Here is a 23,918-nt window from a genome sequence, read left to right as displayed (position 1 = left end):
TCATTTAATTAAACTTGATTCGATTTTTGTTCTTTTGGGAACCATATTATCTAAAATTAACAGGAACATAAAATAATATATTATTATTGATTAATGCATCGTTAAAAAAGGATAACAGTAAATTAAACAAGCAAAACAATAAAATAACAGTTGCAACAGATCACCGATCTGCTGCACCAGGTAGTATATCTGTTGCAGCATATAACCAAACTGTTACAGTGGCTGAGTAATCTGTTGCAATAATACAAAACATACCACTCATCTTTTAAGACAGATGAATGGTTTGTTCAACAGATCACACAACTATTGTGACATCATCTGTTGCAACATATGAGTGATATATTAGAACAGTTAAATAATCCGCAGTAACGACTGAGTAATCTATTGCGATAATACAAAAAATATCACTCAACTGTTGAGAAAAATAAATGGTCTGTGCAACAGGTCACACACTGTTGCAACACATGAGTGATCTGTTGAAACAGTTATGAACGGTCAATATTGTTTAGATTTCTTCCAACATAGGGTCGTCTATCGCGGCAGATGAATGATCAGTTAGAAAAATCAAGTCTTGGACTTTTCCTGTAGGAAGAGTTTGTAGGATTTTATCCAACGGGAGGTCCATGTGTTGCATCAGATCATTAATCTGATGGTTCTTCCATTGCACCAAATGGTTAATTAGTTGCATCAGATTTTTTATCCGAAGCTTAATCTGTTGCAACACATGGTAAAACTGTTGCATCAGATTATTAATCTGTTGCATTAGAATTGTAATCTGATGGTTCCTCTGGTGTATCAAATGGTTGATCTGTTGCATCATATGATGAATTTATTTTATCAGATGGTTAATATGTTCCACCAGATGGGTAATCTGTCGAAGAAAATAGTAGCACAATTTTGTTAAACAAAAAACAATAATTTCACCATTTTTACCAAGAACAAGAACAAAACAAATCAAACCAAATTATCCTTTTGTTTTTATAAACACAAACAATAAAAATTAAACTTCAAAAAAATGCAGCAAACAACAAAATATCATAATTCACTTCGAAAAAAGAAGAGAAGAGAAGAAATACCATAAATTAGGATTTTATTAAGACCGTATTTAAATTAATGCAACAAATATTGAAATTATTAACCAATACTATAAAAGAAGTTGGCTTAAGTTCCTCGTTTTCTTCAAAACTAAAAAGGCCATAAATTTTTACTTGTGAAAGAAGAAAAGGACCGATGAAGAATTCGAAGTTGTTGTGGCCGGAGAGCAAGGCTGTCACGTCGATTAAAGTTGAAAAGGAACTGGAATCCCAGCTATTTGTAGTCAGGTGTTGAAGTCGCCGAGGATTGAAATAAAAAATTTGCAGAACAGTTGGTTGGGAGAGAGTTGAGAGAAGCTGTCGAGAGAGGGATGAGAGACAAGTTGATTGAATTGAAGAGGAGAACTCAAAGCCCAACTATTTATCGTCGGGGGTTGAAGGGAGAAATTTTGCAGAACTGTTGGTTAGGAGAGAGTTGAGAGAAGCTGTCGAGAGAGAGGAGAGAGTGGTTGATTTGGATTAAAGAGGGTGTGGGTTGGGTTGATTTGTATTTTTGAAAAGATTAGAAAGTTTTGAAAATATTAATCAAGTCCACAATTAATTTGATCAAGTTTCCTAATAATGTTTGACCCTATCTGTTGGTCAATGTCACCAATCCTTCATTCAAGACTTAAGAGACACCTATTCTTCAATTTTCTCTGGTAACATCATTCAATCTTAATTTAACACCGGAGACAAATTAGACGAGATCTTGATTTAAAAAATTAAAATGTGTAGATGAAATGATATCATATAAATTGGAGTATCATAATTCATAGTTATCAATTTATACACACATTTCATATGCAATTAAAAAAAGAAAAACTTCCGACAAACTAATTGTGCTTTCACCAAAACCAGAAAAAACAATAAACATATTGATTCATATAGGAAAAATATAATTAATTTTTTTAAAAAACTATTTAAGATTGAAAAAAATACTCAATACAAATATAAGAAAAATGTATACATAACATACATATTTCCACAATTCTTTCAACAATTTTTCATAAACTCACCATAATCAGAAAATAAAATATAAGATAAAGAATATATAATTCGAAAAACATATATATCAAATTTATACACAAAATATACATTTCAAAATATTTTTTATAAATTGTTTACGTTCCCACACACATACACACACATATATACTGAATTCACACAATACTAAAAGTTTGATAGAATTTAAGATTATGTTTGTGTGTGATTTACTCATATTTATATACAATTAACTCATTTCTAAAAATTGATTTTGATTTTTCTAAAATGCGTAGATTTGTATTTTAATAGATTTTCTTTTTGAAATATTATGATCAAATAATCTGGGTAATATTGAGTTTTTATTAGAATTTAATTTCTAAATTTTTGGAGAAAGAAGAAAAAGTACACACTGGAGAAAGAAAAAGATTAAAGAAATGTTTACACGTTTTTTAAATCAAGAACAAACTGTTTGTAAAGAGATATTATGAGTTACTGATATTCTATTATTAATTGATTTTTGTTAAGAGATGCCTTTTATACATAGTAAAAAATATATTTTTTTAAAAATATTTTGTTATTATGCAATAAGATCTAAACAAATATAGTTATGAGTTGCAATAATCTATCTATAATTTGTATTTATAATGTATAATGTGTAATTTATATCTACATCTACATCTATATTTATATTTATTTCTATATCTATAATCTACAATTTATATTTATATCTATATCTATATTTATATCTATATCTATCTATAATCTATATCTATAATATATTAAAAGTGTGAAGTACATTAGAAATGTTCTTTAAACTTTTTACCCTTCATTAAAGTTTTTGTTTTAGACGAAATCGTATTTTCACTATTTTTTCGTAATATTTAAGAGTTGAAAACTAATTAAATATATTTATGTTAAAATCTTTTCTTATTAGAAGTTTTCAGAATTAATGACAACTAATATTTTTTTCATTAGCTTAAGAATTTTTTGCCTTTCATTAAAGTTTTTGTTTTAGACAAAATCGTCTTTCCACTACTTGTTCGTAATATTTAAGAGTTGGAAACTAATTAAATATATTTATGTTAAAATCTTTTCTTATTAGAAGTTTTCAAAATTAATGACAACTAATATTTTTTTCATTAGATTAAAAATTCTAAATCAACTAAATTTGATTTTAAAAAATATTTGAATAGTCTAGAAATAAATATAAAAGTGTTAAAATAAAATAAAATCAAGAAGTACTGAATTTTTAAAAGTTTTTAGGTACGTAATCAATGATTTTATAAAGATTTGACTTTAAAAATAAGAAAAAAATTTAAATGTAAAAAATAAAGAAAAATAACCGTTCTTTAACTTTAAAAATAAAGAAAAATTTTAAATCTAGAAAAAAATAATCGTACCACAAATATGATTCAAATTAATGCGTCAGAGGTACTTCATAAAAACGCAAAAGTGATAATTCATCAATCAGAACTTCTTGTGGTAAAATATATATGTGTTTATATTAAAATATATATTTATATTTACATTATTATATTAAAATATAAAGATCTTTGATAAGTGATTTACAATTTATTAAAAATCTTCATAATAGATAAAATTATTTAAAATATTTACAGTTTATTAAAAATCTCCGTAATAGATAAAATTATTTAATTTTAAACGATCATATATTTTTGTTGGCAAAAGTGAAAAATTTCTCCAACAGTAAACTCAAATCATCTCAAAAAGCTTACGGGTCCTTTAACCCGACTCATCCTTTCAACCCGAATCATCATCTCAAAATTGTAGGCAACTGAAGAAAGGTTTAGGAACTGAAAAGGGCGAGGGTTTTGCGAATTACTGTTGAAGGCAAAAGAGAATGGGGGCAAAGAAGGGGGGAAGCAAAGGAGGAGGAGGAGGAGCAGAAGTTGCAGAGGAGGAATTGGCTCGCACTCCTTTACAGGCTATCATTTTGGCTGATAGTTTCACCACTAAGTTCCGACCCATCACTCTTGAACGCCCTAAAGTAATCTCTTTTTCATCTTCTTTTTTCGTATGTCTCATCGGGTTAATGTTAAGTATTCGTGATTAATAGGGGATTTCTGTTAGGTGTTGTTTGCCACTGCTACAAGTGTCCCAAGCAATCTTTTTTATTTTATTTTTGGTTGAGATTACTGTCTTCCATTTTTTTTTGTCCCTTCATGCTCGTTGAGAGTCTGTTAGTAGTAAGATTTCACCACATTTATCGTAAACGTTTCCATTGATATTTAGCAATTGGAAGCAATTCAAACTGTTCGTGGTATCTTAGTGCAATTTCTGAATTTCTAAATAAATTTTTGAAATGTTAATTATATCTGCATCAGACATTATACTTTCGTGATTTGACTGGGATAATATGGGAAGTAGTACAAGCGACAATATTGCTCCTGTATCCTGTAGCTAGGAGACAGGTGGCACAGGTCTGGCAACTGCAGTAGAGAAGAATCCGTTGCAAGTATTCATCATGTTTGTTTGTTTTATTTTATTGAGCAAGAACTTGCTTTAGGATTTTCAATCTATGCGGAATGAATTTGCATGGTGGGATTGTCATAGTGCTAATTGTATGAAAAGCATTAATTGTTAGTACACATTTGGAATGCATTAATTGTTAGTACACATTTGGAATGTGCCTATTCGAAGTATATGTACTGTCAGATGTATTGTTACAAGTGTATAATACAGTTTAATGGTTTTCACATTGCAGGTACTGCTACCATTGGTTAATGCCCCTATGATAGATTATACCCTGGCATGGCTTGAATCTGCTGGTGTTGAAGAAGTTTTTGTTTTCTGCTGTGCTCATTCTAAGCAAGTGATTGATTATTTGGATAAGTCCAATTGGTTTGACCAACCAAACTTCTCAGTCACAACGATTGAATCACACAATGCTATTAGTGCAGGAGATGCTTTGCGTTTAATCTATGAGCAACACGTGGTATGTAGTGACATTTGCTTATCATTTTGCCATCTTCAGCTCAAATGAAAACTCAGTTAATAGATGTAACAGTTTATTGTACTTATTGAACAGAAAACATTACATAATCATCATATGGTTCTCAGGTTATTTTATTATATAACCAATCTAGATCTTAATTGGATCACATGGAAATAAGGTTTTTTTTCGAAAAAAAAGCACAAGAAAATAGTAAAAGAAAAGTTTGATCCTAATGCCTAATTTAGTACAATTGACATCCTATTGGTCATTATTTAGTACCATGTATCTGCCTTAGGGTTAGATAAATTAGTCCTACTATTGTTTATGTGTTTGAGGAGCGTGGAAAATTACTAGTTAACATCATTGCATTGATGTGATATGAGCAAATACGGTAGTCTCTGACATGTTACGTTGAAACTGAGCTATTTATCTGTTTATTTTTTTTCTAAAGAATTTGAGCTTCAGTGCTGTTTTGTCTTGATACTGTATGTTAGCTTTGGAGAAAAGAAGTATTTAAGAATATATCTTTAGATGACTTGAGCACGGATTAACAACATAGAAACAGAACTAGGCATTTTATTAGTCAGAATAAATAGGATGCCCTATTGGCAGAGACGCCATATGAAAGTTCTCCTGGCAGGTGACAAGAACAAGGTTAATTTGATGGAATTTGGTGATGGTTCTCATAGCACTGGCGGATGAAAGAAATCCTAATTCTTTTGAGATGTTCTTGTTGTTAGGGTCTTTGAAAAGCACAAAAAGCTTCTGCTGTATGGGTGAATATATATATTTTATCATAACCGAGAGATATCTGGGGCCAGTTGCGCACAATTTGAAACTCGGTGGATAATAGCCCACTGCTCTACCTTTCTCCATTTAAATACCAAGCTTTTGTCTGCGCCTTGATTCAAACTCTTGGCATTTGCCTAACCTACACATCACGTGCTGCACTATTACCACTAGATCAAATTCGTCGGTGCAGATGGATGATATTGTTGATCCTTTGTGTTTACGCTGTTCTAATAGGGTGAAACACGGGACACATTGTAGTCACATTTAATAATGTACACAGCTACTGATGTAATAGTGATTAGCACTGTCACTTCTAAGGGACAAGGATAATCTATTTTACAGCTATCTATGGTGTGAACGTAAAATATTTACGTGGGAAAGTTCCCCGTGAAAGCAGTACAACAAAAATAAGTTTTTTCCTTATTTATACTCTGGTCCTTGGTTAACACCCAGGATAAAATTTGCACCTACAAGTTTTGGGGGAAGCTGGAACCTGATGAATCAAACAAGTTGATTTAGGAGACAAGAGTCGTAAAATGAATCAAACAAATGATGAAAACCATGTGAGAACATGGTTCAAAACTTAGATCTATCTTAATATTGGTGGACAGAATTACCTGGTGCTTGTGCCGGTAAAGGTAGTAGTTACTCGGTAAAATAGTTGACATATGCGCATGTTGGTCTGTAGACCACCGTCATGGAAAAGATCAAAGATCAAAGTTGGCATTGGGCATTGTGTGCATTGTGCAGTCCATGTTTGTTTTCTGAAATGGGGAATATTTCTCCCTCCTCTTTGCGTTATTAATTGTTTCTGTGTGCTTAAATTTGTATATTTAATATTATTGAATTTTGAGTATTCTCTTGTCATTGTGATTGGCTAACTTAACTTTTGGGCTTTTGAAGATACGTGGTGATTTTATCCTCGTCAGTGGAGATACTGTGAGCAACATGTCACTATCACAGGCACTTAAGGAACATAAGGAGAGACGGAGAAAGGATAGCAATGCTGTAATGACCATGGTCATTAAACAATCAAAGCCTTCACCTATAACTCGCCAATCTCGTCTTGGAACTGAAGAGCTGTTTATGGTAATTGATCCAGAGACTAAGCAGCTGCTGTATTATGAAGACAGGGCAGATAATTTAAAAGGATATTTGTCTCTTGACAAGGCATTGCTTACTGATAATACTTCCATTTCCTTTCAAAATGACAAGCAGGTTTGTTTTGTTGCTCTTGTTATAATATTAGTCCGTGTTACTGCTACTGCTACTAGTTTGAGCGATGTGCTTGATAAGGTGTGTTGCATGATCTGGTTTTAATATGAAGTCCTTGGATGAGCTGTACGAGTGTTTGCCTTTTTTTTCCTTTCCTTGAATTTATTGACAATGTTATTTACAAATTATGTTTGCCAAAACAAAATGTTTATTTTGAATTCTATGCAAGTGTTTTGCAATATTCAAAATATTTGTGGTTCATATGTTTTTTTTTGGCTCAACAACAACTGGTAGAGTTTAACATAGTTTAGGTATTGCATTTATTTACTTTCCTTTGTTCACTTATAACTAATCTTATTTACTCATGTTTTTAACTGCTATTGTTTCTTCTTTCCTAGTATTACTCATGTTTTTAACTGCTATTGTTTCTTTTTTCCTTGTAAAACCTTTCATTAATAGTTGAACTAATAAGAAAAGTCGTAGTTTTCTGAAGTTAAATTTTACTGTCTATTTTACAGTTTCAGGTTTCATTGGTTACTCCTTACATGTGATGCTATTCTTCCTTCCATCGTCTTGTTTTGGAGAAGCCTTCTGGTTATTGCTATTTCTTTCTGTTTATTCTTGTGATAAATGATTGGTATGCATTGGTTGCAGGATTGCTACATTGACATTTGCTCCCCAGAAGTTTTAAGTCTTTTCACTGACAATTTTGACTATCAACATTTGCGGCGTGATTTTGTCAAGGGGTTGCTCGTCGATGATGTATGTATAGTCCTTTTCATTTTGTATTTCTCTTGAGGAATTCTGTCCTTGTACCCAAGAAAAAGAGAGAAGGTCAAACAGAAAAATAGTTCCAAGTGTGCATCGAAAATTTTTTCCTAGTGTGGTTCCACTCTAAAATCTTACACTGGTTTTGAGTGGTCTATAAATGGATGTCCAATTTCATTCGTAATGTCTTTGCTGTGTGTAACGGGGATTTCAGAAGAATGAATTAGTTATGTTTCATAATTTTGCACTTTGTTGGACCTAAGTAAATAAATAAATATGTTCGTTTCATTACAATATAGAGTTTAGCTATATTAAATATATCAATTGAAGTCTGTCTCCTTGTTTGCGTGGGTAAGTGTCTCTTTTTGCTCCCTACATCCATCTCTTTATTCTTAACTTCTCTTTCAGATCATGGGTTATAAAATCTACACTCATGAAATTCATTCAAGTTATGCGGCTAGAATTGATAACTACAGAAGTTATGACACCATTAGCAAAGACATAATTCAGCGGTGGACATATCCCTTGGTGCCTGATGTTCATTTTTTTGGAAATTCTGCTACTAAATTAGAAAGGCAGGGCATGTATCGAGCACCTGGTAAGGACCATTTCCATCTTATCTTCTCGCTTACTAGCATGTTGCTAATGTTTATCTTATGATTGCCATCTTAAAATGGAAATATTGAAGACTAATTTCTTAAATATTCTGTACTCTTTTGGTAGATGGATTGTGTACACGAGTTCTTGTCCCACATTTATAAATTATTTACATAACTGATTTTTTTTTATTTACATAGAGGTAGAGGTATGGACTGCGTACATCTTACCCCCCAGACCCCACTAGGTGGGAATACACTGGGTTTGTTGTTGTTATACATAGTAAAAAAGAAATATTAAATATTCATTTCAAAATTGTGGTTGGCTTAGATACTTAGAAAGAATCTGATGGATGAAAATTTAAAGGACACGTAATGGCTTAAAAAATATGGTAATCTAACAGGTTTTGCTGTTGACAGGATTTAGCTTTTGTTGCTTTAATATCTGCATTGCTGCTTGTTGAGGATTTGTGTCGCTGACCCCATTCTAGTTTTGAGAGAGTTAGGTGTAGTAGTTCTTTTATAGCATCTGATGTCCTCGTATGTTACGAGGTTTTGCTTCTGGAACACAAGCTGTATAATAAAGCATGCTAGGATAGGTGCATTACTAGATACAAAAGTTGAATTTTTTTTTAAAAAGATATGAAGAAAATGTGTTTTAGTTATGTACACTCTTTATTCCTGTTTGATATTTTGTCCAGATGTGCTAATTGTTTGCTCATATCATACTGGATGGACCTTTTTGTGAAAAATGGTATAGATGATGTAGATTTTGTTAATTTTTCTGGACTTTTCTTACATTCTTGTTTACCTCCCTTTCCTCAGAAATTAAGCAATCGCACTCGTCGAAAATTGGTCCATTTACTGTAATTGGGACTGGAACCAGTATTGGGAACAGCACAGAGATTTCTAATTCAGTTATTGGGGAAGGTTGCTCAATTGGTTCAAACGTCACTATAGAAGGTTGCTATGTATGGAATAATGTCACTATTGAAGATGGCTGCAAATTGAAGCACTCAATAGTTTGCGACGGTGTGACAATGAAATATGGTGCAACTTTAGAGCCTGGTGTCGTCTTGTCTTTTAAGGTAAGTGGCATTTAGAAAAAAGGAAAACACACTTCTTCACCCCCCCACCCCCCACCCCCGATTGTACTAGTTAGACCTGGTTTTGATGAATCTCAATCGAGCAATTCACACATTGGAAAAATTGCATCAAGTCCATCATATCTTAGGAGGCGGGGACTGGATGCTTGTTAATCTTTCTTGTTTGATATGTTTCTTTCTTTTGGTTAAGATCTTGTGCCAATTCTGCTTCTTTATCAAAAAATTGGTCAGTTTGGATGAAACAATGGTGAATTGTATTTGGGCCCAAGGAAAACCCTCATCATGAAAGGGGATATATTAAATTGAAAGCAGAAATTTGACACCTAAGATAGGCTTCTATCTTATGCTAAACTAATATAGTGAGTCATGAGTTGTGTCATAGAGGGTTTTACGTCTTGAACATGGAAGAATCACCTCTTAACCTAATGGAGATAAGACCTTGCGAAATCAATGAGGCAGAGATCAGAGATCGTATATCAAATTGAATTCTTGATTTAGACATGAATGTTTCTCAATCACTCCATTACTGTTTAAATTTGTTTCTGCTTACAACAGTATGTTTTATTTATTTCCTCATAATTTGCCTTTGCCTCCCCGGTAATGGTTCTTGGTTGAACTTAACAACGGTTGCACACCAATGTCGCATACTCAAGTACCTAGTACTCCTTTCTTTGGGTTGCACAAATGAATCCTTTCACTTTTTTTGTACTTTGAAATCAATCAATCAATCAATCATAGAATCCATGCTTTTGTCCTCAGGTTGTGGTTGGCAGGAATTTCCTCGTACCTGCTTACTCCAAGGTATCTTTGCTTCAGCAACCTCTAAAACAAGATAGTGACGAGGAACTGGAATATGCTGACAATAGTAGTGGGATCATGGAAGTTCCATGTAAATTTTCTGACTTATGCATATTGTAATTTAGTGCAGTCATAATACATTTGGATTTTATATTTCTAAATTGTACCGACGACTTCCAAACAAATATGCACACCTGAAACTGAAAACTGTTACTTACATATGAAACATGGTAAAAAAGTAATTATTGTCTATGCTTGAGAATGGTTTCCGAGTTATGCAAATAAACATCATAGACTCCTAGACCAAATTAGGTAAACTTGGTTTCCTTTCTAATCCGTTCTAAATTCAAGATTTTTTTTTGAAGTAGGGAAGTTCTGAATCCCCAATAATTTTGACAAAACTCAAATTTAGGATGGATTAGGAACGAAACTAGGTCAAGTAATTTAGAGTAGGTAAAATATGACTAGATAGCCATCCCAAAGGAGCCTACTAATGCTTGGAGGTTTATGTGCATGTTTATGAAGTACCTTAAAAATTGGACAGACAGCCAAGTCATTGTAAATGCATTTAAATTTTGATTCCATTAATGAGAGAGTACTGAGGAGAGAGGAAACTATTTCCATCTTGTTCTATTTGGATCCCCGATGAGCTTAAGAAGGTCAGCTTCTTTGTGTGGTTGTCTGCGCGGGGGTGATTTTGACAACGGAATACCTGTGGAAGAGGAGGATTAATAATGTTTGTTGGCGGTTCATGTGCAAAGATGTGGGCGAAGATGTTAATCATCCTCTTTTGCATTGTCGAGTGGCTATACGGTTGTGGGCAATGGTTCTCCGCTGGTTGTAGTGCAATGGGCCATGCTGGGCACAATAAAGGAGGTGTTGCAGTGTTGGGCTTACGGGAAAGGGAAAAAGAGTTCTAGGGCGTGGAATGTTGCTCTTTTAGTCGTCATGTGGAAAATTTGGAAAGAAAGAAATAGGAGAGCTTTTGAAAGAGTCGCTCAAGAATATGTTAAGTTGCAAAATAGTTTATTTTCCTTGGTCTCAGTTTGGTGTGCCCATGAGGTGCTTTCAAAGCACCTTAATAGACGATGTTCGTTCCATGCAGGCTTTAGGCTTTGGATTGTCTGCCCTAGACGTCCCAAAAGAGCCCAGTGCATGTTAAACCCTTTGATTGTCATCTTGTAGACGCTAGAATATTTTCTTTTTTAACTTTTTTAGAAGTATTTGACTATATTGTATGTTTCATAGATTATTATTTGTAGATATTATTGTGCTTAATTAAATATATACACACGCGCGCGCGCGCACACACATGGTTTCCATAATATTTATATATTTATCTACAAACAATATTAAAAATAAAATATTCGTTAACTTGCACAACTGCCTGGGGCTTAACGACCTGCCCATTATAAGTAAAGTTCTGCCTTATTTGGTTTTGGAGGACGGAATTGGGTCGAAATGTTGCAATTCTCAGTCTCGGGTTAAACTACTTTACTGTCTGCTAGACATTAAAACTAATAGTCTTAAGATGTGCATCTTGTGCTTGTTAGCAAATGATGTTTTCTTCAATTTGTTGTTACAACTATTATTATATTGGTTTTTAATAATATCTATAATCTATGAAGATGAATTAACAAACCCTTTAATTGATTTATACACAGCTTTCTCTGGTACATTGGATCAGTTGAATGAGGAAGAGAAGACGGAGTTACCTAACTCACAAGAGTACGAGGCAAGTTTTAAGGCTTGCTGCTGTAATCACTTCTTAAATGAATTGGTCAACACAAACTGCTTCTTTGCTTAAGTACTTCTCGGAAAAGCTATTTGACAGACGTGCTTCTCAAAACAAGTAGTTTAGAAGCTTGGCCAAACAGGCTTTTAGTCGTCCTACTGTTCCATGTGTTGGTAAAATTTAGAGGTCTACATAGGATATGGACATTGCAGGTGATCTTGCGTCCTTCTTAGATTTGATTGTGTTGTAGTCTTAACTCTTATCCGATGTGTATGCCTGCACACCCATATTAACATATGTATTTCTGCAACCCTCATCTTGTGGATGTGTTGGTCTTCTAGGGTCCAATAGACTCTCTCATATAACATTGGTATTTCTGCAACCCTCATCTTGTGGATACGTTGGTCTTCTAGGGTCCAATAGACTCTCTCATATAACATTGTTGGTGTCACTATTATTTTATAGAATTTACTTCAATTTGTTGTATAATTAAGGAAAAAGACTTCATAGCTCTCTCCAATTCAACCTCCTAATTAGACGTGTTACATCTTCATCTATCATCTCCTTGAAGATTGTAGCCTAGATATCTGAATCGTCTGCATTTAGGGACCACAATCCCGTCTAATTTTACATCAAATTTCTTCTTATGGGGGCTAAACTCGAGTGCGCTTATTCTCTCATATTTTTACTTATCCTAAAATCGTTATAACTCACTATAGGCGCTTCAATTGTAGTTTTTCTACTTTCTAGTCAAGAAGGTTCCTGCTAACGCTTATGTTTCGATGAACTCTCCGTTCTTGTAATCTTCGGATACCTCATCTCTTTCTGGTCTGAGATATTGTAAATGTTTGGAAATGTGAGTCTCAACATCTCTTCTCATAATTAGTTGCGACTCCAAAAGTTGATTCTACTGTCATTCTCCCCTGAGAAAGTTATGTTGCCAATGAAGTCGTCCGCGCCCTTTTATAATATTTATCCAAAGTCCTCCACAATTAACACTTAACTAGGATTTCTGATAGTTTTAATTCTCCGCCCCCTTCTACAATTCCCTACTTTTTTGCTGTCACATCATTCCATGAAGTGTGTTCCTCAATGCCTAATCTCAAAACCATTTCGTTTTTTGTTAAAAACTCGGAGATCTTTCACATCATGTTCCTCCTCTCTCCTCCAACCAATTTCCTTGGCTACGCAACATGCTCCTTGCTTACTAGTGAAACTTCCTACCCTATTTCTTGAATTCCATAGAAATTTCCTCTAGAGCTTTCTCAATTTATCCTTCTGAAGTTCTTTATGAAAAAAAGAAAATCCTAAGTCACCTGTCTGGAATTCCATACCCAGTTTGAAAAGCTTAAGCTATTATGCTGCATTAAATTTTCAGTTCTCATACTTTATCCTGATTTTCCAGGTTGGTGATGGTGGAGTTGGTTTCATATGGCTAGTCAGTGAGGGTGGGCAGGAAGAAGAATGGAGACACTCTGTCGCACCAGTTCCTGTGGATAAACTTGTTGAGATTATGCAAATCACTAATGAAGTGGACATAGCAAATGAAGATGGTGCTTTGCTTCCACCTTCTGGAGAATTGGGACCTGACTCTATAACTAATGATTCTAATGAAGACGCTGAAGATATTAGAGATGATTCTATAATTTTTGAGAGAGAAGTAGGTTTTGATCGGAATATTTGCGATCATTTTGTAAAACTATTTCGTAGATTAAGATCTCCTTTCCATTTGTCTTTACAGGTTGAAGCAACTTTTCAAAGGGCAGTAGAGGAAGATGTAACAGAAGACCATATAATCTTAGAAGTTAATTCATTGCGGTATGTTAGCTAGGTTTCAATCTATATCTTATTTTATTGAATATGGTATCTTGAGAAAAGCATTTTACATGGAATTAACTTTTGTTCTTCCCTCCTATTGGCTCCAGTTGCTGCATTATTTCATGCCAGTTTAACAGCGAGGTTTCCACTTTCCATTTATTCTATAGGGGAATAGCTGTGCACCCATAAGTTTCATTTCCTTCCCTTTGGAACAGTTCTTTAATTTCTGCTCTTATTTTACTAAGAGGTTCGGAGTGCTAGTTGGCTTGCTTTATTTTTGCAAGGTTAAAAATGTGTGTTTCCTCTCCTCTTTCTGCAATATATTTCTTATTTTAAATCCCGTATCTCTGACGGGTAATTTTTGTACATTTTACCATCTTCAAGTATGTATTTTCGCGGTCGTACTTTGTTGCCTACCCCCTGTGAGAGAGTGTTCTTGCGTCTCTTGCCTTTGACCTTTACTGCTATTATTGTACTCCTTTACACTGTATATGCAGGTTCACTGTGGTAAAATTCCCTGGTCTCATGTTGTTTGTCTGGTTAGACCCTAAATTTCGAAGTTTAAAAGTACATAAGAGGATGAATTTTCTAGAAAGTAAGTAAACATCAACATGGAAATCTCCAGATTATATGTTGATAGCGCTGCGGAAATTTGTAGCTTCCTGCCTTTACCTCAACAACCTGCCTTTATCTCACATGTTTTCTCATTTGCTATCACTCTGAACTATCCTTATTTATTTCTGACGATACGAGAAACAGTTTGTCATAGGAAGAAAGACTAGTGAATTGAGACTTGGTGGTTGTTACATTACAGTTTCTGAATTTATTCAGAAGTAATTCTCAAGATCATGCACGATCTTTTATTTTTCAGGAATCTTTGTATTTTGGTCAAAAACTTATATGCTCGTATATCCAAATGAAATTTAAAGACCCTCTAGTTTTGGAGAAGTTCTAATTTTCCTCTCAATGCAATTCATTTAAGTTTGGAATAATAATGACCCAAGTGAAGTGCAATGCATAAAAATGACTCATAGTCAGATCCCAATTAATTTGTGATTGAGATATAGTTGATTGATAATAAGAGTACAATGAGGTATGCATGGAGCAGGGAAGAAATCTTGGTTAAGTCTATCAAAGGAATACTTTGAGCTAAACCGGGATCCTTGCTCTTGTAAAAGCAAGCTACCATGTCACTAGACGAGATCTGGCATGGATATTTTGGCCACTTGGATGCTTACAGTGCAAACACATAAGTGTAAATGTAAAGACAGTAGAATCTTGAATAAGCTTTGGAGCAATGCTTTTGACTTTTTAGGCCAGAGAAGTGATTCAAATGTCAAATCTCCCTCATTTTCTGTCTTGCCCGAAACATATTGCTATTTTGCAATCTTCTGTGTTCAGATTGTTTATGTGTTTCTTCTCTATTTCATTGTAGGTTGTCATACAATATGACATCTGCAGACTGTGCTGGCGCTTTATTTTATTCAGTGATGAAATTGGCATTGGATGCTCCACATGACTCACCTAGTATGTTTTCCTTCTAGTTTGTGTTTCACAATATCCCAGGTCATTGTTATCTATCTGTTAGGTTGTATTTTCTAACGCAGTTTGTCACTAAGTGTTGGATTTTTGTCATTCTGTGATGAGCAGTGCTAATTTTTCTTTATATTATCAAAGTGAGAGAAATTCCTTTCTGAAGTGTAGATTCATATTCGCTTGGTCAACTTGGATGTCAACACCAAATGGAGATCTGTTGCATAAATAGAAAGATAATTTGATATGCATGTCAAGTGTTGAAGCTATAAGCCAATTACAAATAGCACTTTTTTAGGTCAATAACACGGTGTTGTCACGTGACTTCCACTTCCAGTTTCTGAGATTAATTTTCTGTTCTTTGTTGATGTTTCTGCTGTTTACCGTGTATGTGCTTTTGTTCTTGCTTGTTTGTAATTTGCTTTATAAATATGATGCATTTAGATATCAAGCTTTAAGTTTTCATTTTCATCCTTTAATTAATCTCAGAAGATGGGAGTGATAGGGTTAGAAATGAGATTATTCGAGAGAAGATGAGAGTGGCTTCGGTGGAAGACAAGATGCGGGAAATGAGGTTGAGATAGTTCAGACATGTGATGAGGAGGTGCCAGATGCCCCAGAGGTGTGAGAAGTCAGCTATGGATGGTTTCATGCGGGGTAGAGGTAGACTGAAAAAATATTGGAGGGAGGTGATTAGGCATGACATGAAGCAGTTGCAGCTTACGGAGGACATAACCCTTGATATGAAGGTGTGGAGGACGCGGATTAGGGTAGAGGGTTAGTGGGTAGGAGTGCGTCCTTACTCCTTACTAGTAGGGAGGAGTGTTTTGTGTGTAGTTGTGCCTGTAGTCATAGTTGTTATACATGTGTCTTGTAGTTTCATCTTCGTGGTGTTCTGGTAGTGTTGATGATTTCGGATGGATAGTTATAGTATTAGTCTATGGGTATCTTGTTTGTTGTATCATTATGTTGTGTGTTTTTATGTTTTTTGTTTGTTATACTTGTATTTGTCCTGAACCGTGGGTCTATGCTCTATCGGAAACAACCTCTCTACTTCATCCGAGGTAGTAGTATGGACTGCGTACGCTTTACCCTCCCCAGACCCCACTTTGTGGGAATACATTAGGTATGTTGTTGTTGTAATTAATCTCAGCCACTAATATGTTGGCAAGATATAAAGTATTTTGCTAGATGCACTTTCTTCTGTATATTTGTCAACTCATTTCTTTCTAGAAGTGGCTATATTATTTGTCTAATAGTTTATGTTTCCTCCTGCTTATGTATACGGTGTGTGTATTCATCATATCTCTGTGTTTTTTTTCAGATGAATTGTACAAGAATGTTGTTGCTGCAGTTAGAAAATGGAAAAAGCTTCTCAAATATTACTTGTCAAGCATTGATGAAGAGGTTTGTGTATTGTGTTATATATTGCTAGCATGACTTGTAAGTAAAGAAATCCCATCTTCCCCTCCCCCAAAACCCAAACAAAACCAAAAAAAAGTTACCAGCCTGAGGCTGTTGGTAGTGATGGAGAATTAATTAAATTTTATCAGAGGTCTGTTCACATGGCACCTGTCTGTTGTACCCAAAGAACTGTTGGTTCTTGGAAATGATATTTGTGGTAACGTTATTCCATTAGTTAATATGTTTGACAACTACTTCATGTCTTCCCATCTTTGATGCTCATGAATATTCTTATTTCGATCTGTCAGATTGAAGTAATATTGAAGTTTGAAGAGATGTGCTTGGAATCTACCAGGGAGTATTCTTCATTATTTGTACAGGTATGTTGTTTCGTTCTAGAAGTTTCTTCAGTTTTGAAGTCATTCTAGAGGTTGAATTAGTCTTTCCTGTTGTTTGGATGTTGGATGTCTAAATACTAATATCACCTTGCATTTGGGAAAACTATGCAATCTTGTTTCTTAACAAGAAATGATTCTTTTTTTGAAGTTGTTATAGTTTAAAATAAGTCTATATGAATAATACTTATACAACAACAACATACCCAGTGTATTCCCACAAAGTGGGGTCTGGGGAGGGTATGGTGTACGTAGTCCATACCACTACCTCAGATGAAGTAGAGAAACAATATCTGAATATTTTGAACTTCTTATTTCACAATCTACTATCAGCCTGTCCCAAGTTTTGGTGATACCTTTGCTTTTGCTGTGTTGGCATGCTGTGTGATGTTCTGTAGAGCCTTTTATATTCCACTACTAGCTGAGCGTCTTCTTTTATTTGGACTATTATTGAGACGATAGTTGAAAATGTTATCCAGGAAAGCGTTGAAGTTCCCTTGTTTTTGTTCCTTCGCCAACAAAGCTTGGCACGTAGTCTCCATTTGCAATTTACTGCCTTTCCACATTAATTAAATTTCCCTCCATCCTTCTTTTTTTCCACGTAATCCATGGAATACCAACTATACTATCTGAACGTAATTACATGACCCCCAGTGTACATGAAGCTTCTAACAGCAAGGGCTATATAATGCGTACAACTGGACATGAGGACACCCACTGGTATGGTAACAGGACTTATCATATAGCGCTGAAGGAGTAGAATGCTTAACCCAATATGCCTATTGCCAAAATGCTGAGTACATCAACATTGTACTCGGCATGCATCATTGATCCCTTAACTTTAGACTAAAGCAAGACTTTAAAGAAAGTACCATGTGATAATGTGCAAGTCATATCATATGAAAAAAGGGTAGTCGGATGAACAAATCATCTTGTGATCACTTTGGATTCAGGGAATTCAAATCATATGAAAGCACTTCATAAATCATGAAGCATTTGAAGACCTGAAACGTACTTTGAAAATTAAACATGTGGCCATAGCCTTTCTTCATAACATAGCATAACGTAGAATATAACTATGGTCATTTACATAGAACATAGTCACCACGGTGTCCTATCGAGGGTATCAACTCAACCGACACAGCTGTCTCACCACAATGCTATATGGATCTGACATGGATCTGATCTAGGGATACGGACTTGGTTGAGCTGTCTCATCATTGCCGTATGGATCTGACATTAAGGTTGCTAGAAAATACATACCAAGCCTACACTAGCATGTGTATTTTCCAGACTTAGGGCCCTTTTGCCCAAACACACTTTCCATGGCTCAAGGATATTCCCATATATATCTTCAATATCATTTGTCTCGTTTGACCCTAAAATGTAATCTTTAAAATGGCCTTAATAGTCCAACAGGACATTCCTTTCATGTAATGTAGCATAACCTTGGAGACATGTTTTAGATCTTGCATAAAGACCATTAGTTGATCTTTAACTTTTATTGAAACATTTTTCATGTGCGAAACCATAACTTGAAGTTCGAAACCGTATCATAAACAGAAAGGTCGGGTTTTAACATAAATGTGTTCATCATTCTTGAAAACATATTCACAAATCATTTATGAAATATTACATGGGGTTTGATACTTCATATTTAATAATTATGAATCAATATATTTCAGAAGAGCATTTCATAACATTCTTAAGATAGCACAAAGCATAATTTTCATGGAAGACATGAAGAATGACTGCTCGTTCGTCCCAGCAAGCTCACATTTTCGAAAGTTTTTTCCAAACATATGGAAGTCGTGACTTTGAGAAGGATGTCAAGAAGGGTACATTGTTCTCTAACTGGGAATAGATAGGTGTTAACTATAAGGGAGGAGGTTCTGATTTTGGTTTAAAAGGGGTTTGGGGGTGGCTCTGAGGAGTCATAGTAGCGGTTTCAAAGGTAGTACTAATTGGTGGTCGTACGCCTCTTAAATGAGGCGCATCCTGTACCTGGGTGAATACCCAACTGATTGGGGCGTACACTTGCCTACGCTCTTAGGACGTTTTGTTCGTGGCTGGCTGCCTGCCTTGTCCCAAGGCGCCCTAAAAATGCCTTTCAAAACAATTTAACAAAAGAAAAATTCACTTGTTTGGCTATGGGAAATCCAACTGATTCATTTTTGTGCATTTGTCAAAAAGTATATCTGACATACTTAATTATCCATTATTGAATCTAATCTGCATATCATTACTCTATTTTATCCTTCCACAGATTTTGCATCATCTGTATGATCAGGAAATTATACAAGAAGAGGCAATACTTGACTGGGCTTCTGAAAAGGAAGGAGCAGAAGAGTCGGATAAGGTTTTTGTCAAGCAATCAGAAAAATTTATCCAGGTTCGTACTTGCAGCACTTAAAAACTTTGCATTTAGATGACCTGCCGGTATCGCACAGTAACCTCAAAAGATCATGGTCTATTTGCCACTATTGATCTACTTAACCTATCTTGTCGTTCCATCCCAACCTCTCCCCAGCCCTTGGGAAAAATGAATGAGTAATTTGCAAACTTGTAAACGTTGAAGAGGGAAGAAAAGCAAAGTTTGTCTTTTCAATATTGCCTGCTTTTCCATTATACTTGAATCATGCATGCATGTTATGAACTCTGAAACTTTTTGCAGTGGCTCAAAGAAGCATCTGAAGAAGAGGACGAGGACTGACACAGTAATAGAGACCATACAATTTGGAGCTGCTTCAACTACCTTACATCTACCTCATAGTTTACCCTTAGATGAACATGTTACTCAACGCTCAGAAACCTGCCACAGCTGAGAATCAAACCTTAATCAGTTTGGCCAATGCATAACCTAAATGTGTCATTTATACCTCTGCCATCGATTGTATAATCATCAATTAATTCATCTATAGTGAAACTGAGGTCCCATTTAGTTTGTATGCTCTTCTGTAGCAATTGGTGAGGCCAGTTTTGTTTCGATAGAATTTTGTCTAGAGGAAATTTCGAAATGTCAACTGTATGCGGAAATGTGAAATAGTGAAGTGTTAGTTGCAATGAAACTTAAGATATTGGAGACCATTGTTTCCTTCTAGGTAATTGGCAGTTCTATGCCGTAAAACAACTTTTGAGCTTCTATATGAACCTTTTCACAGAAACAGTAGAACTGCTTTGCCGAAACCCATTAGTCAGCGAAAGACGTTAAGGCTGCACCAGGGCAAACAATGAACTGGCTATAAAATGCCAATTTCAAAACATACCAACGAGTTTTAACACAATTAGTTGATAATCTAATTGGCCTCTTCATTTTTGTTTTCCAGAAAACAAAATTTGCTGTCATCCCTTACAAATAGCCATGACTAGTATAGAACAAAGAGCAACTTTACAGCAAGTCGAGAAAACATAATATCAATGCCTTCCAAACTAACAGTTCAGCTAAAACATGGCCTCTCGTTGCAACTTTCATGTAACTTTTGCAGTCTTCATCTGTTGACGACTCAGTGATTCATTTCTTTACGGCAATTTCCAGTACAAAAGGCCCAATGTTTTATGATCAACATTGAACTCAAAACAAGTCCGAGCAAATGCAAGGACAATTCCCTGATCAACAACGCATTCCATAAAGGCTCAGCTTGATCTTTGCACGTATATACCACTTCATTTTTTTTTGGTGTTATAAAATTTAATTATGCCTTGCTATAGAATGTCTAGTCAACAATATACATTGACATGTTAACCTGGCCTCAACTGAGAATATACATCCGAAAAAGTGTGTTCAACTGTCTAAATGTGCATTTTTAAAAGTTCAGGTGTTTAGTTGTGAAATGATGTCAAGGTGTATCTATCAGAGTTGAGGAGCCCATATAAACCCATCTTTCCCATTGTGACTTGACTTTCTCTTCTTGGAACAGCTTCTCACAATTTATTGGGGTGGTTCAAGGTAAAGCTAGTAAAGCATTGCGTTAGTCCCTCAATAATTTTTTAGTAGTGAATTAATAATTTTATTTTACTTAAAACAATATTGAAGACTTTATTTTAAAAAAAAAAGGTTCAAAATTTTCTATACAAGAGAAAGAAAACTATCTTTTACCAAATTTTTTTTAGAACTTTCAATTAAATAACTTAAATCTTCGTATTAAAAATAAAATTTTTACAACAACATCCAACGTAATATATTGTAAACAAATAAGTGCATAAACTCTATATGGTAAAACAAGTCAATATATTAAATAGGATCTCATTATTAAGTTGGAATACATATGTGATCTTAGTAGCAATTTACATGTGTAAAATGAAAAGGGTCAAAATTACTCAAAACGGCAAAAATGACTACTTACTTCCTTAATACCACCTTAATGTGCATTGACGTGAATTTTGCTCTAGTGTATGAATATCATTTTTTCCTACAAAATCAAATTTGCAATGCTATTGGACAAATTGGTGCTACTCTTTACCTCTCGTACAAAATTAATGTCTTAATGCTTAGGTAGTTTCATCATCACTTGATGTCGACTTCACCTTACCTATATACAGACTTCACACCTATCTAACCGTCTTCTAACTTTGGCTTGCCCTTTTCTAACTGTGGCAGCCGTATCCTCTTTATCCTCTTTTTATTATTAAGATATTTTTTAAAAAGAAATAACACATCTAATTTGAAATAGTAAGACCAAAATGGGCTCAATTTACTCTTCCAGCTTTTTACGTTAAATATCCAACAATATAATAATCTATGAATTCAAGCCCAACGTGATGTACGTAAAGAAAATTAGATGTAATGTTTCTATGTGTAGAATAAACTATTTACTTTATATAGTATTTATTACGAAGCCAAGTTTTATATATAATTTTCAGATATTATATGTCACTTTTTTCGTCTCAATTTATATGTCACTGATGGAATGTTTGAGAAAGTCAATTAAAGTTGTTCTATAGCTTTAGATGTAAATTATTATGATTTATATGACTTTCTACGTAATTTTCATGCAATATATGCTACTCCATCTATTTCTATTTATATAATATTAATAGAATTTGGAAAATCAAATAAACTTTTTTACATCTTTCACGGATAATGAAGGGAATACTTTGATTGAATCTTCTTCGTCGAAAAATTATGCTGTGCAAATAGGTAAACTCTCATTTCAGTTTATGTTGCGATATTATTTGATTGTGAATGTATGTAGTCTAAACTCTCATTTGGCCATAGATTTGAAGTTGAAACGTGAAACTTGACTATGAATGTATGTCATCTAAACTCTCGTTTGACCATAGATTTGAAGTTGAAACGTGAAACTTGAAAAATTGAGTTTTTTAACTTGTGTTTAGACATATATTTTTACTTGAAAAAAAAAAAGAAGAAATTTTATGAGTGAAAGTCCCAAAAATTGGGACTCGAAAATATTTAAAGATCGAATTTTATAGCCAAACAAGTTTTAAAGATAAATTTTGCAAAATCTACTTCCAAAATTTATGATCAAACACAAAAAGAAAAAAGAAAAAAGACTTTTGAAATTCGTAGATCTTAAATTTCCTATGACATTTCTATATGTATAAATCATGTCACTATAGTTAAAATGAACAGTTTAAAATTAAACAGTTTTCAAATCCATAGAGGTACAACTTTTTATGAAACAACTCTCACTTAAAATAGAATTGTTCAAAAAGTATTTATAAACTGTTGAATCTCCTTAACATAAAATATATTATTTTACGTTACGGTTCAAATTTCATGTGTGCCATTTTTTTCATATTATTATAAAATTTCTGATTCCGCTACTATGTTCAGGGAATACTCAAGAATATGTTGATGAGGAAGAATTATTTGATTTTCCAAGTTTGCTTGTTAATATGGCTGAGGCAATGATGCTTAGTCCCCCGAGAAAAAACTCAACATCCATGGAAGATTATTCACCAAAAAACTCAAATGTTGATAGTCTTTGGAACTATTAACCATCAGAGACGGATTTAGAATTTAGAGTTAATGAATTTATTATATGCATAAGTAGAGGTATCTTTTTTATTTGTATAAAATTGTTTTATTTTGAATAGCGTAAGGGTAAAATTGACCCCTTTTTTTCTTGTTTTGAAACAACGGTTAGAAGGAAAGATATTCTTGATCACTTTTTATAGTTGAAAGGTATTTTTGTGAGTGTAAGTTTTCTATATGATCGATCACCTTGACATTTACTAGGCTAGTTTAGATCTTTTTTTTTTTTCATTTTTTGGATAATGGTGGTGTCTGGCTAGCTTGAATTAGGTACCTGCTATCTTCCACCAGTGCACATCTATCCGATAACTCTTCCCATGTAGGCTTAGGCTGATGGGAATCAATCACTTGAGTTTTTTTTCCTACCAGGATCCTTACCCTGGTATCCAAGGTTTCACACAAACTTCATTGATCACTTAATCACACTCTAAAGCCTTGACCATTTTGAGTTTATTACAATGATGAATGAACAGTAGTGTTGTTTTGCTATTTCAACCATTTAGGTAGAATCACTTTCCTCTAACGGTGAGGACTTCTTATCACCTTTGAGTTGGAGAAAATTGCACTGGTTTTAAGATAGTGCATCTGTTACACTATGAGTAACTGTTTAACCTAATATTTTTTGTTCTTCTAATATCAACTCAAGATTGTTTAAGTTTATTTGACTGCAATCTCTCACAACTGGAAAGAAAGAATAACTTGAGAAGTTGGAGCACTGAGTTTCAATAAATTAAACACGACTCACTC

The 23,918-nt window shown here is 34.2% G+C and overlaps 1 protein-coding gene across 1 annotated transcript; it reads left to right on the top strand.

The window, feature by feature from the left end:
- The first annotated feature begins 3,806 nt into the window (after window positions 1-3,806).
- On the top strand, window positions 3,807-20,263 carry LOC107879309 (translation initiation factor eIF-2B subunit epsilon). Its single transcript, XM_047394619.1, has 15 exons — window positions 3,807-4,068; window positions 4,786-5,016; window positions 6,712-7,026; window positions 7,678-7,785; window positions 8,200-8,389; window positions 9,213-9,475; window positions 10,253-10,382; window positions 11,956-12,026; window positions 13,432-13,686; window positions 13,768-13,844; window positions 15,280-15,371; window positions 16,702-16,784; window positions 17,090-17,161; window positions 19,443-19,568; window positions 19,851-20,263. Exons 1-15 carry the CDS (start codon window positions 3,922-3,924, stop codon window positions 19,887-19,889), a joined length of 2,199 nt encoding a protein of 732 aa, XP_047250575.1. The 5' UTR covers window positions 3,807-3,921; the 3' UTR covers window positions 19,890-20,263.
- The last annotated feature ends 3,655 nt before the right edge of the window (window positions 20,264-23,918 follow it).

This window comes from Capsicum annuum, chromosome 8 (assembly GCF_002878395.1).
Source record: "Capsicum annuum cultivar UCD-10X-F1 chromosome 8, UCD10Xv1.1, whole genome shotgun sequence".
Classification (NCBI taxonomy): domain Eukaryota; kingdom Viridiplantae; phylum Streptophyta; class Magnoliopsida; order Solanales; family Solanaceae; genus Capsicum; species Capsicum annuum.
Note: the sequence above shows the minus strand (reverse complement) of the source record. Positions and strands in the feature narration are given on the sequence as shown.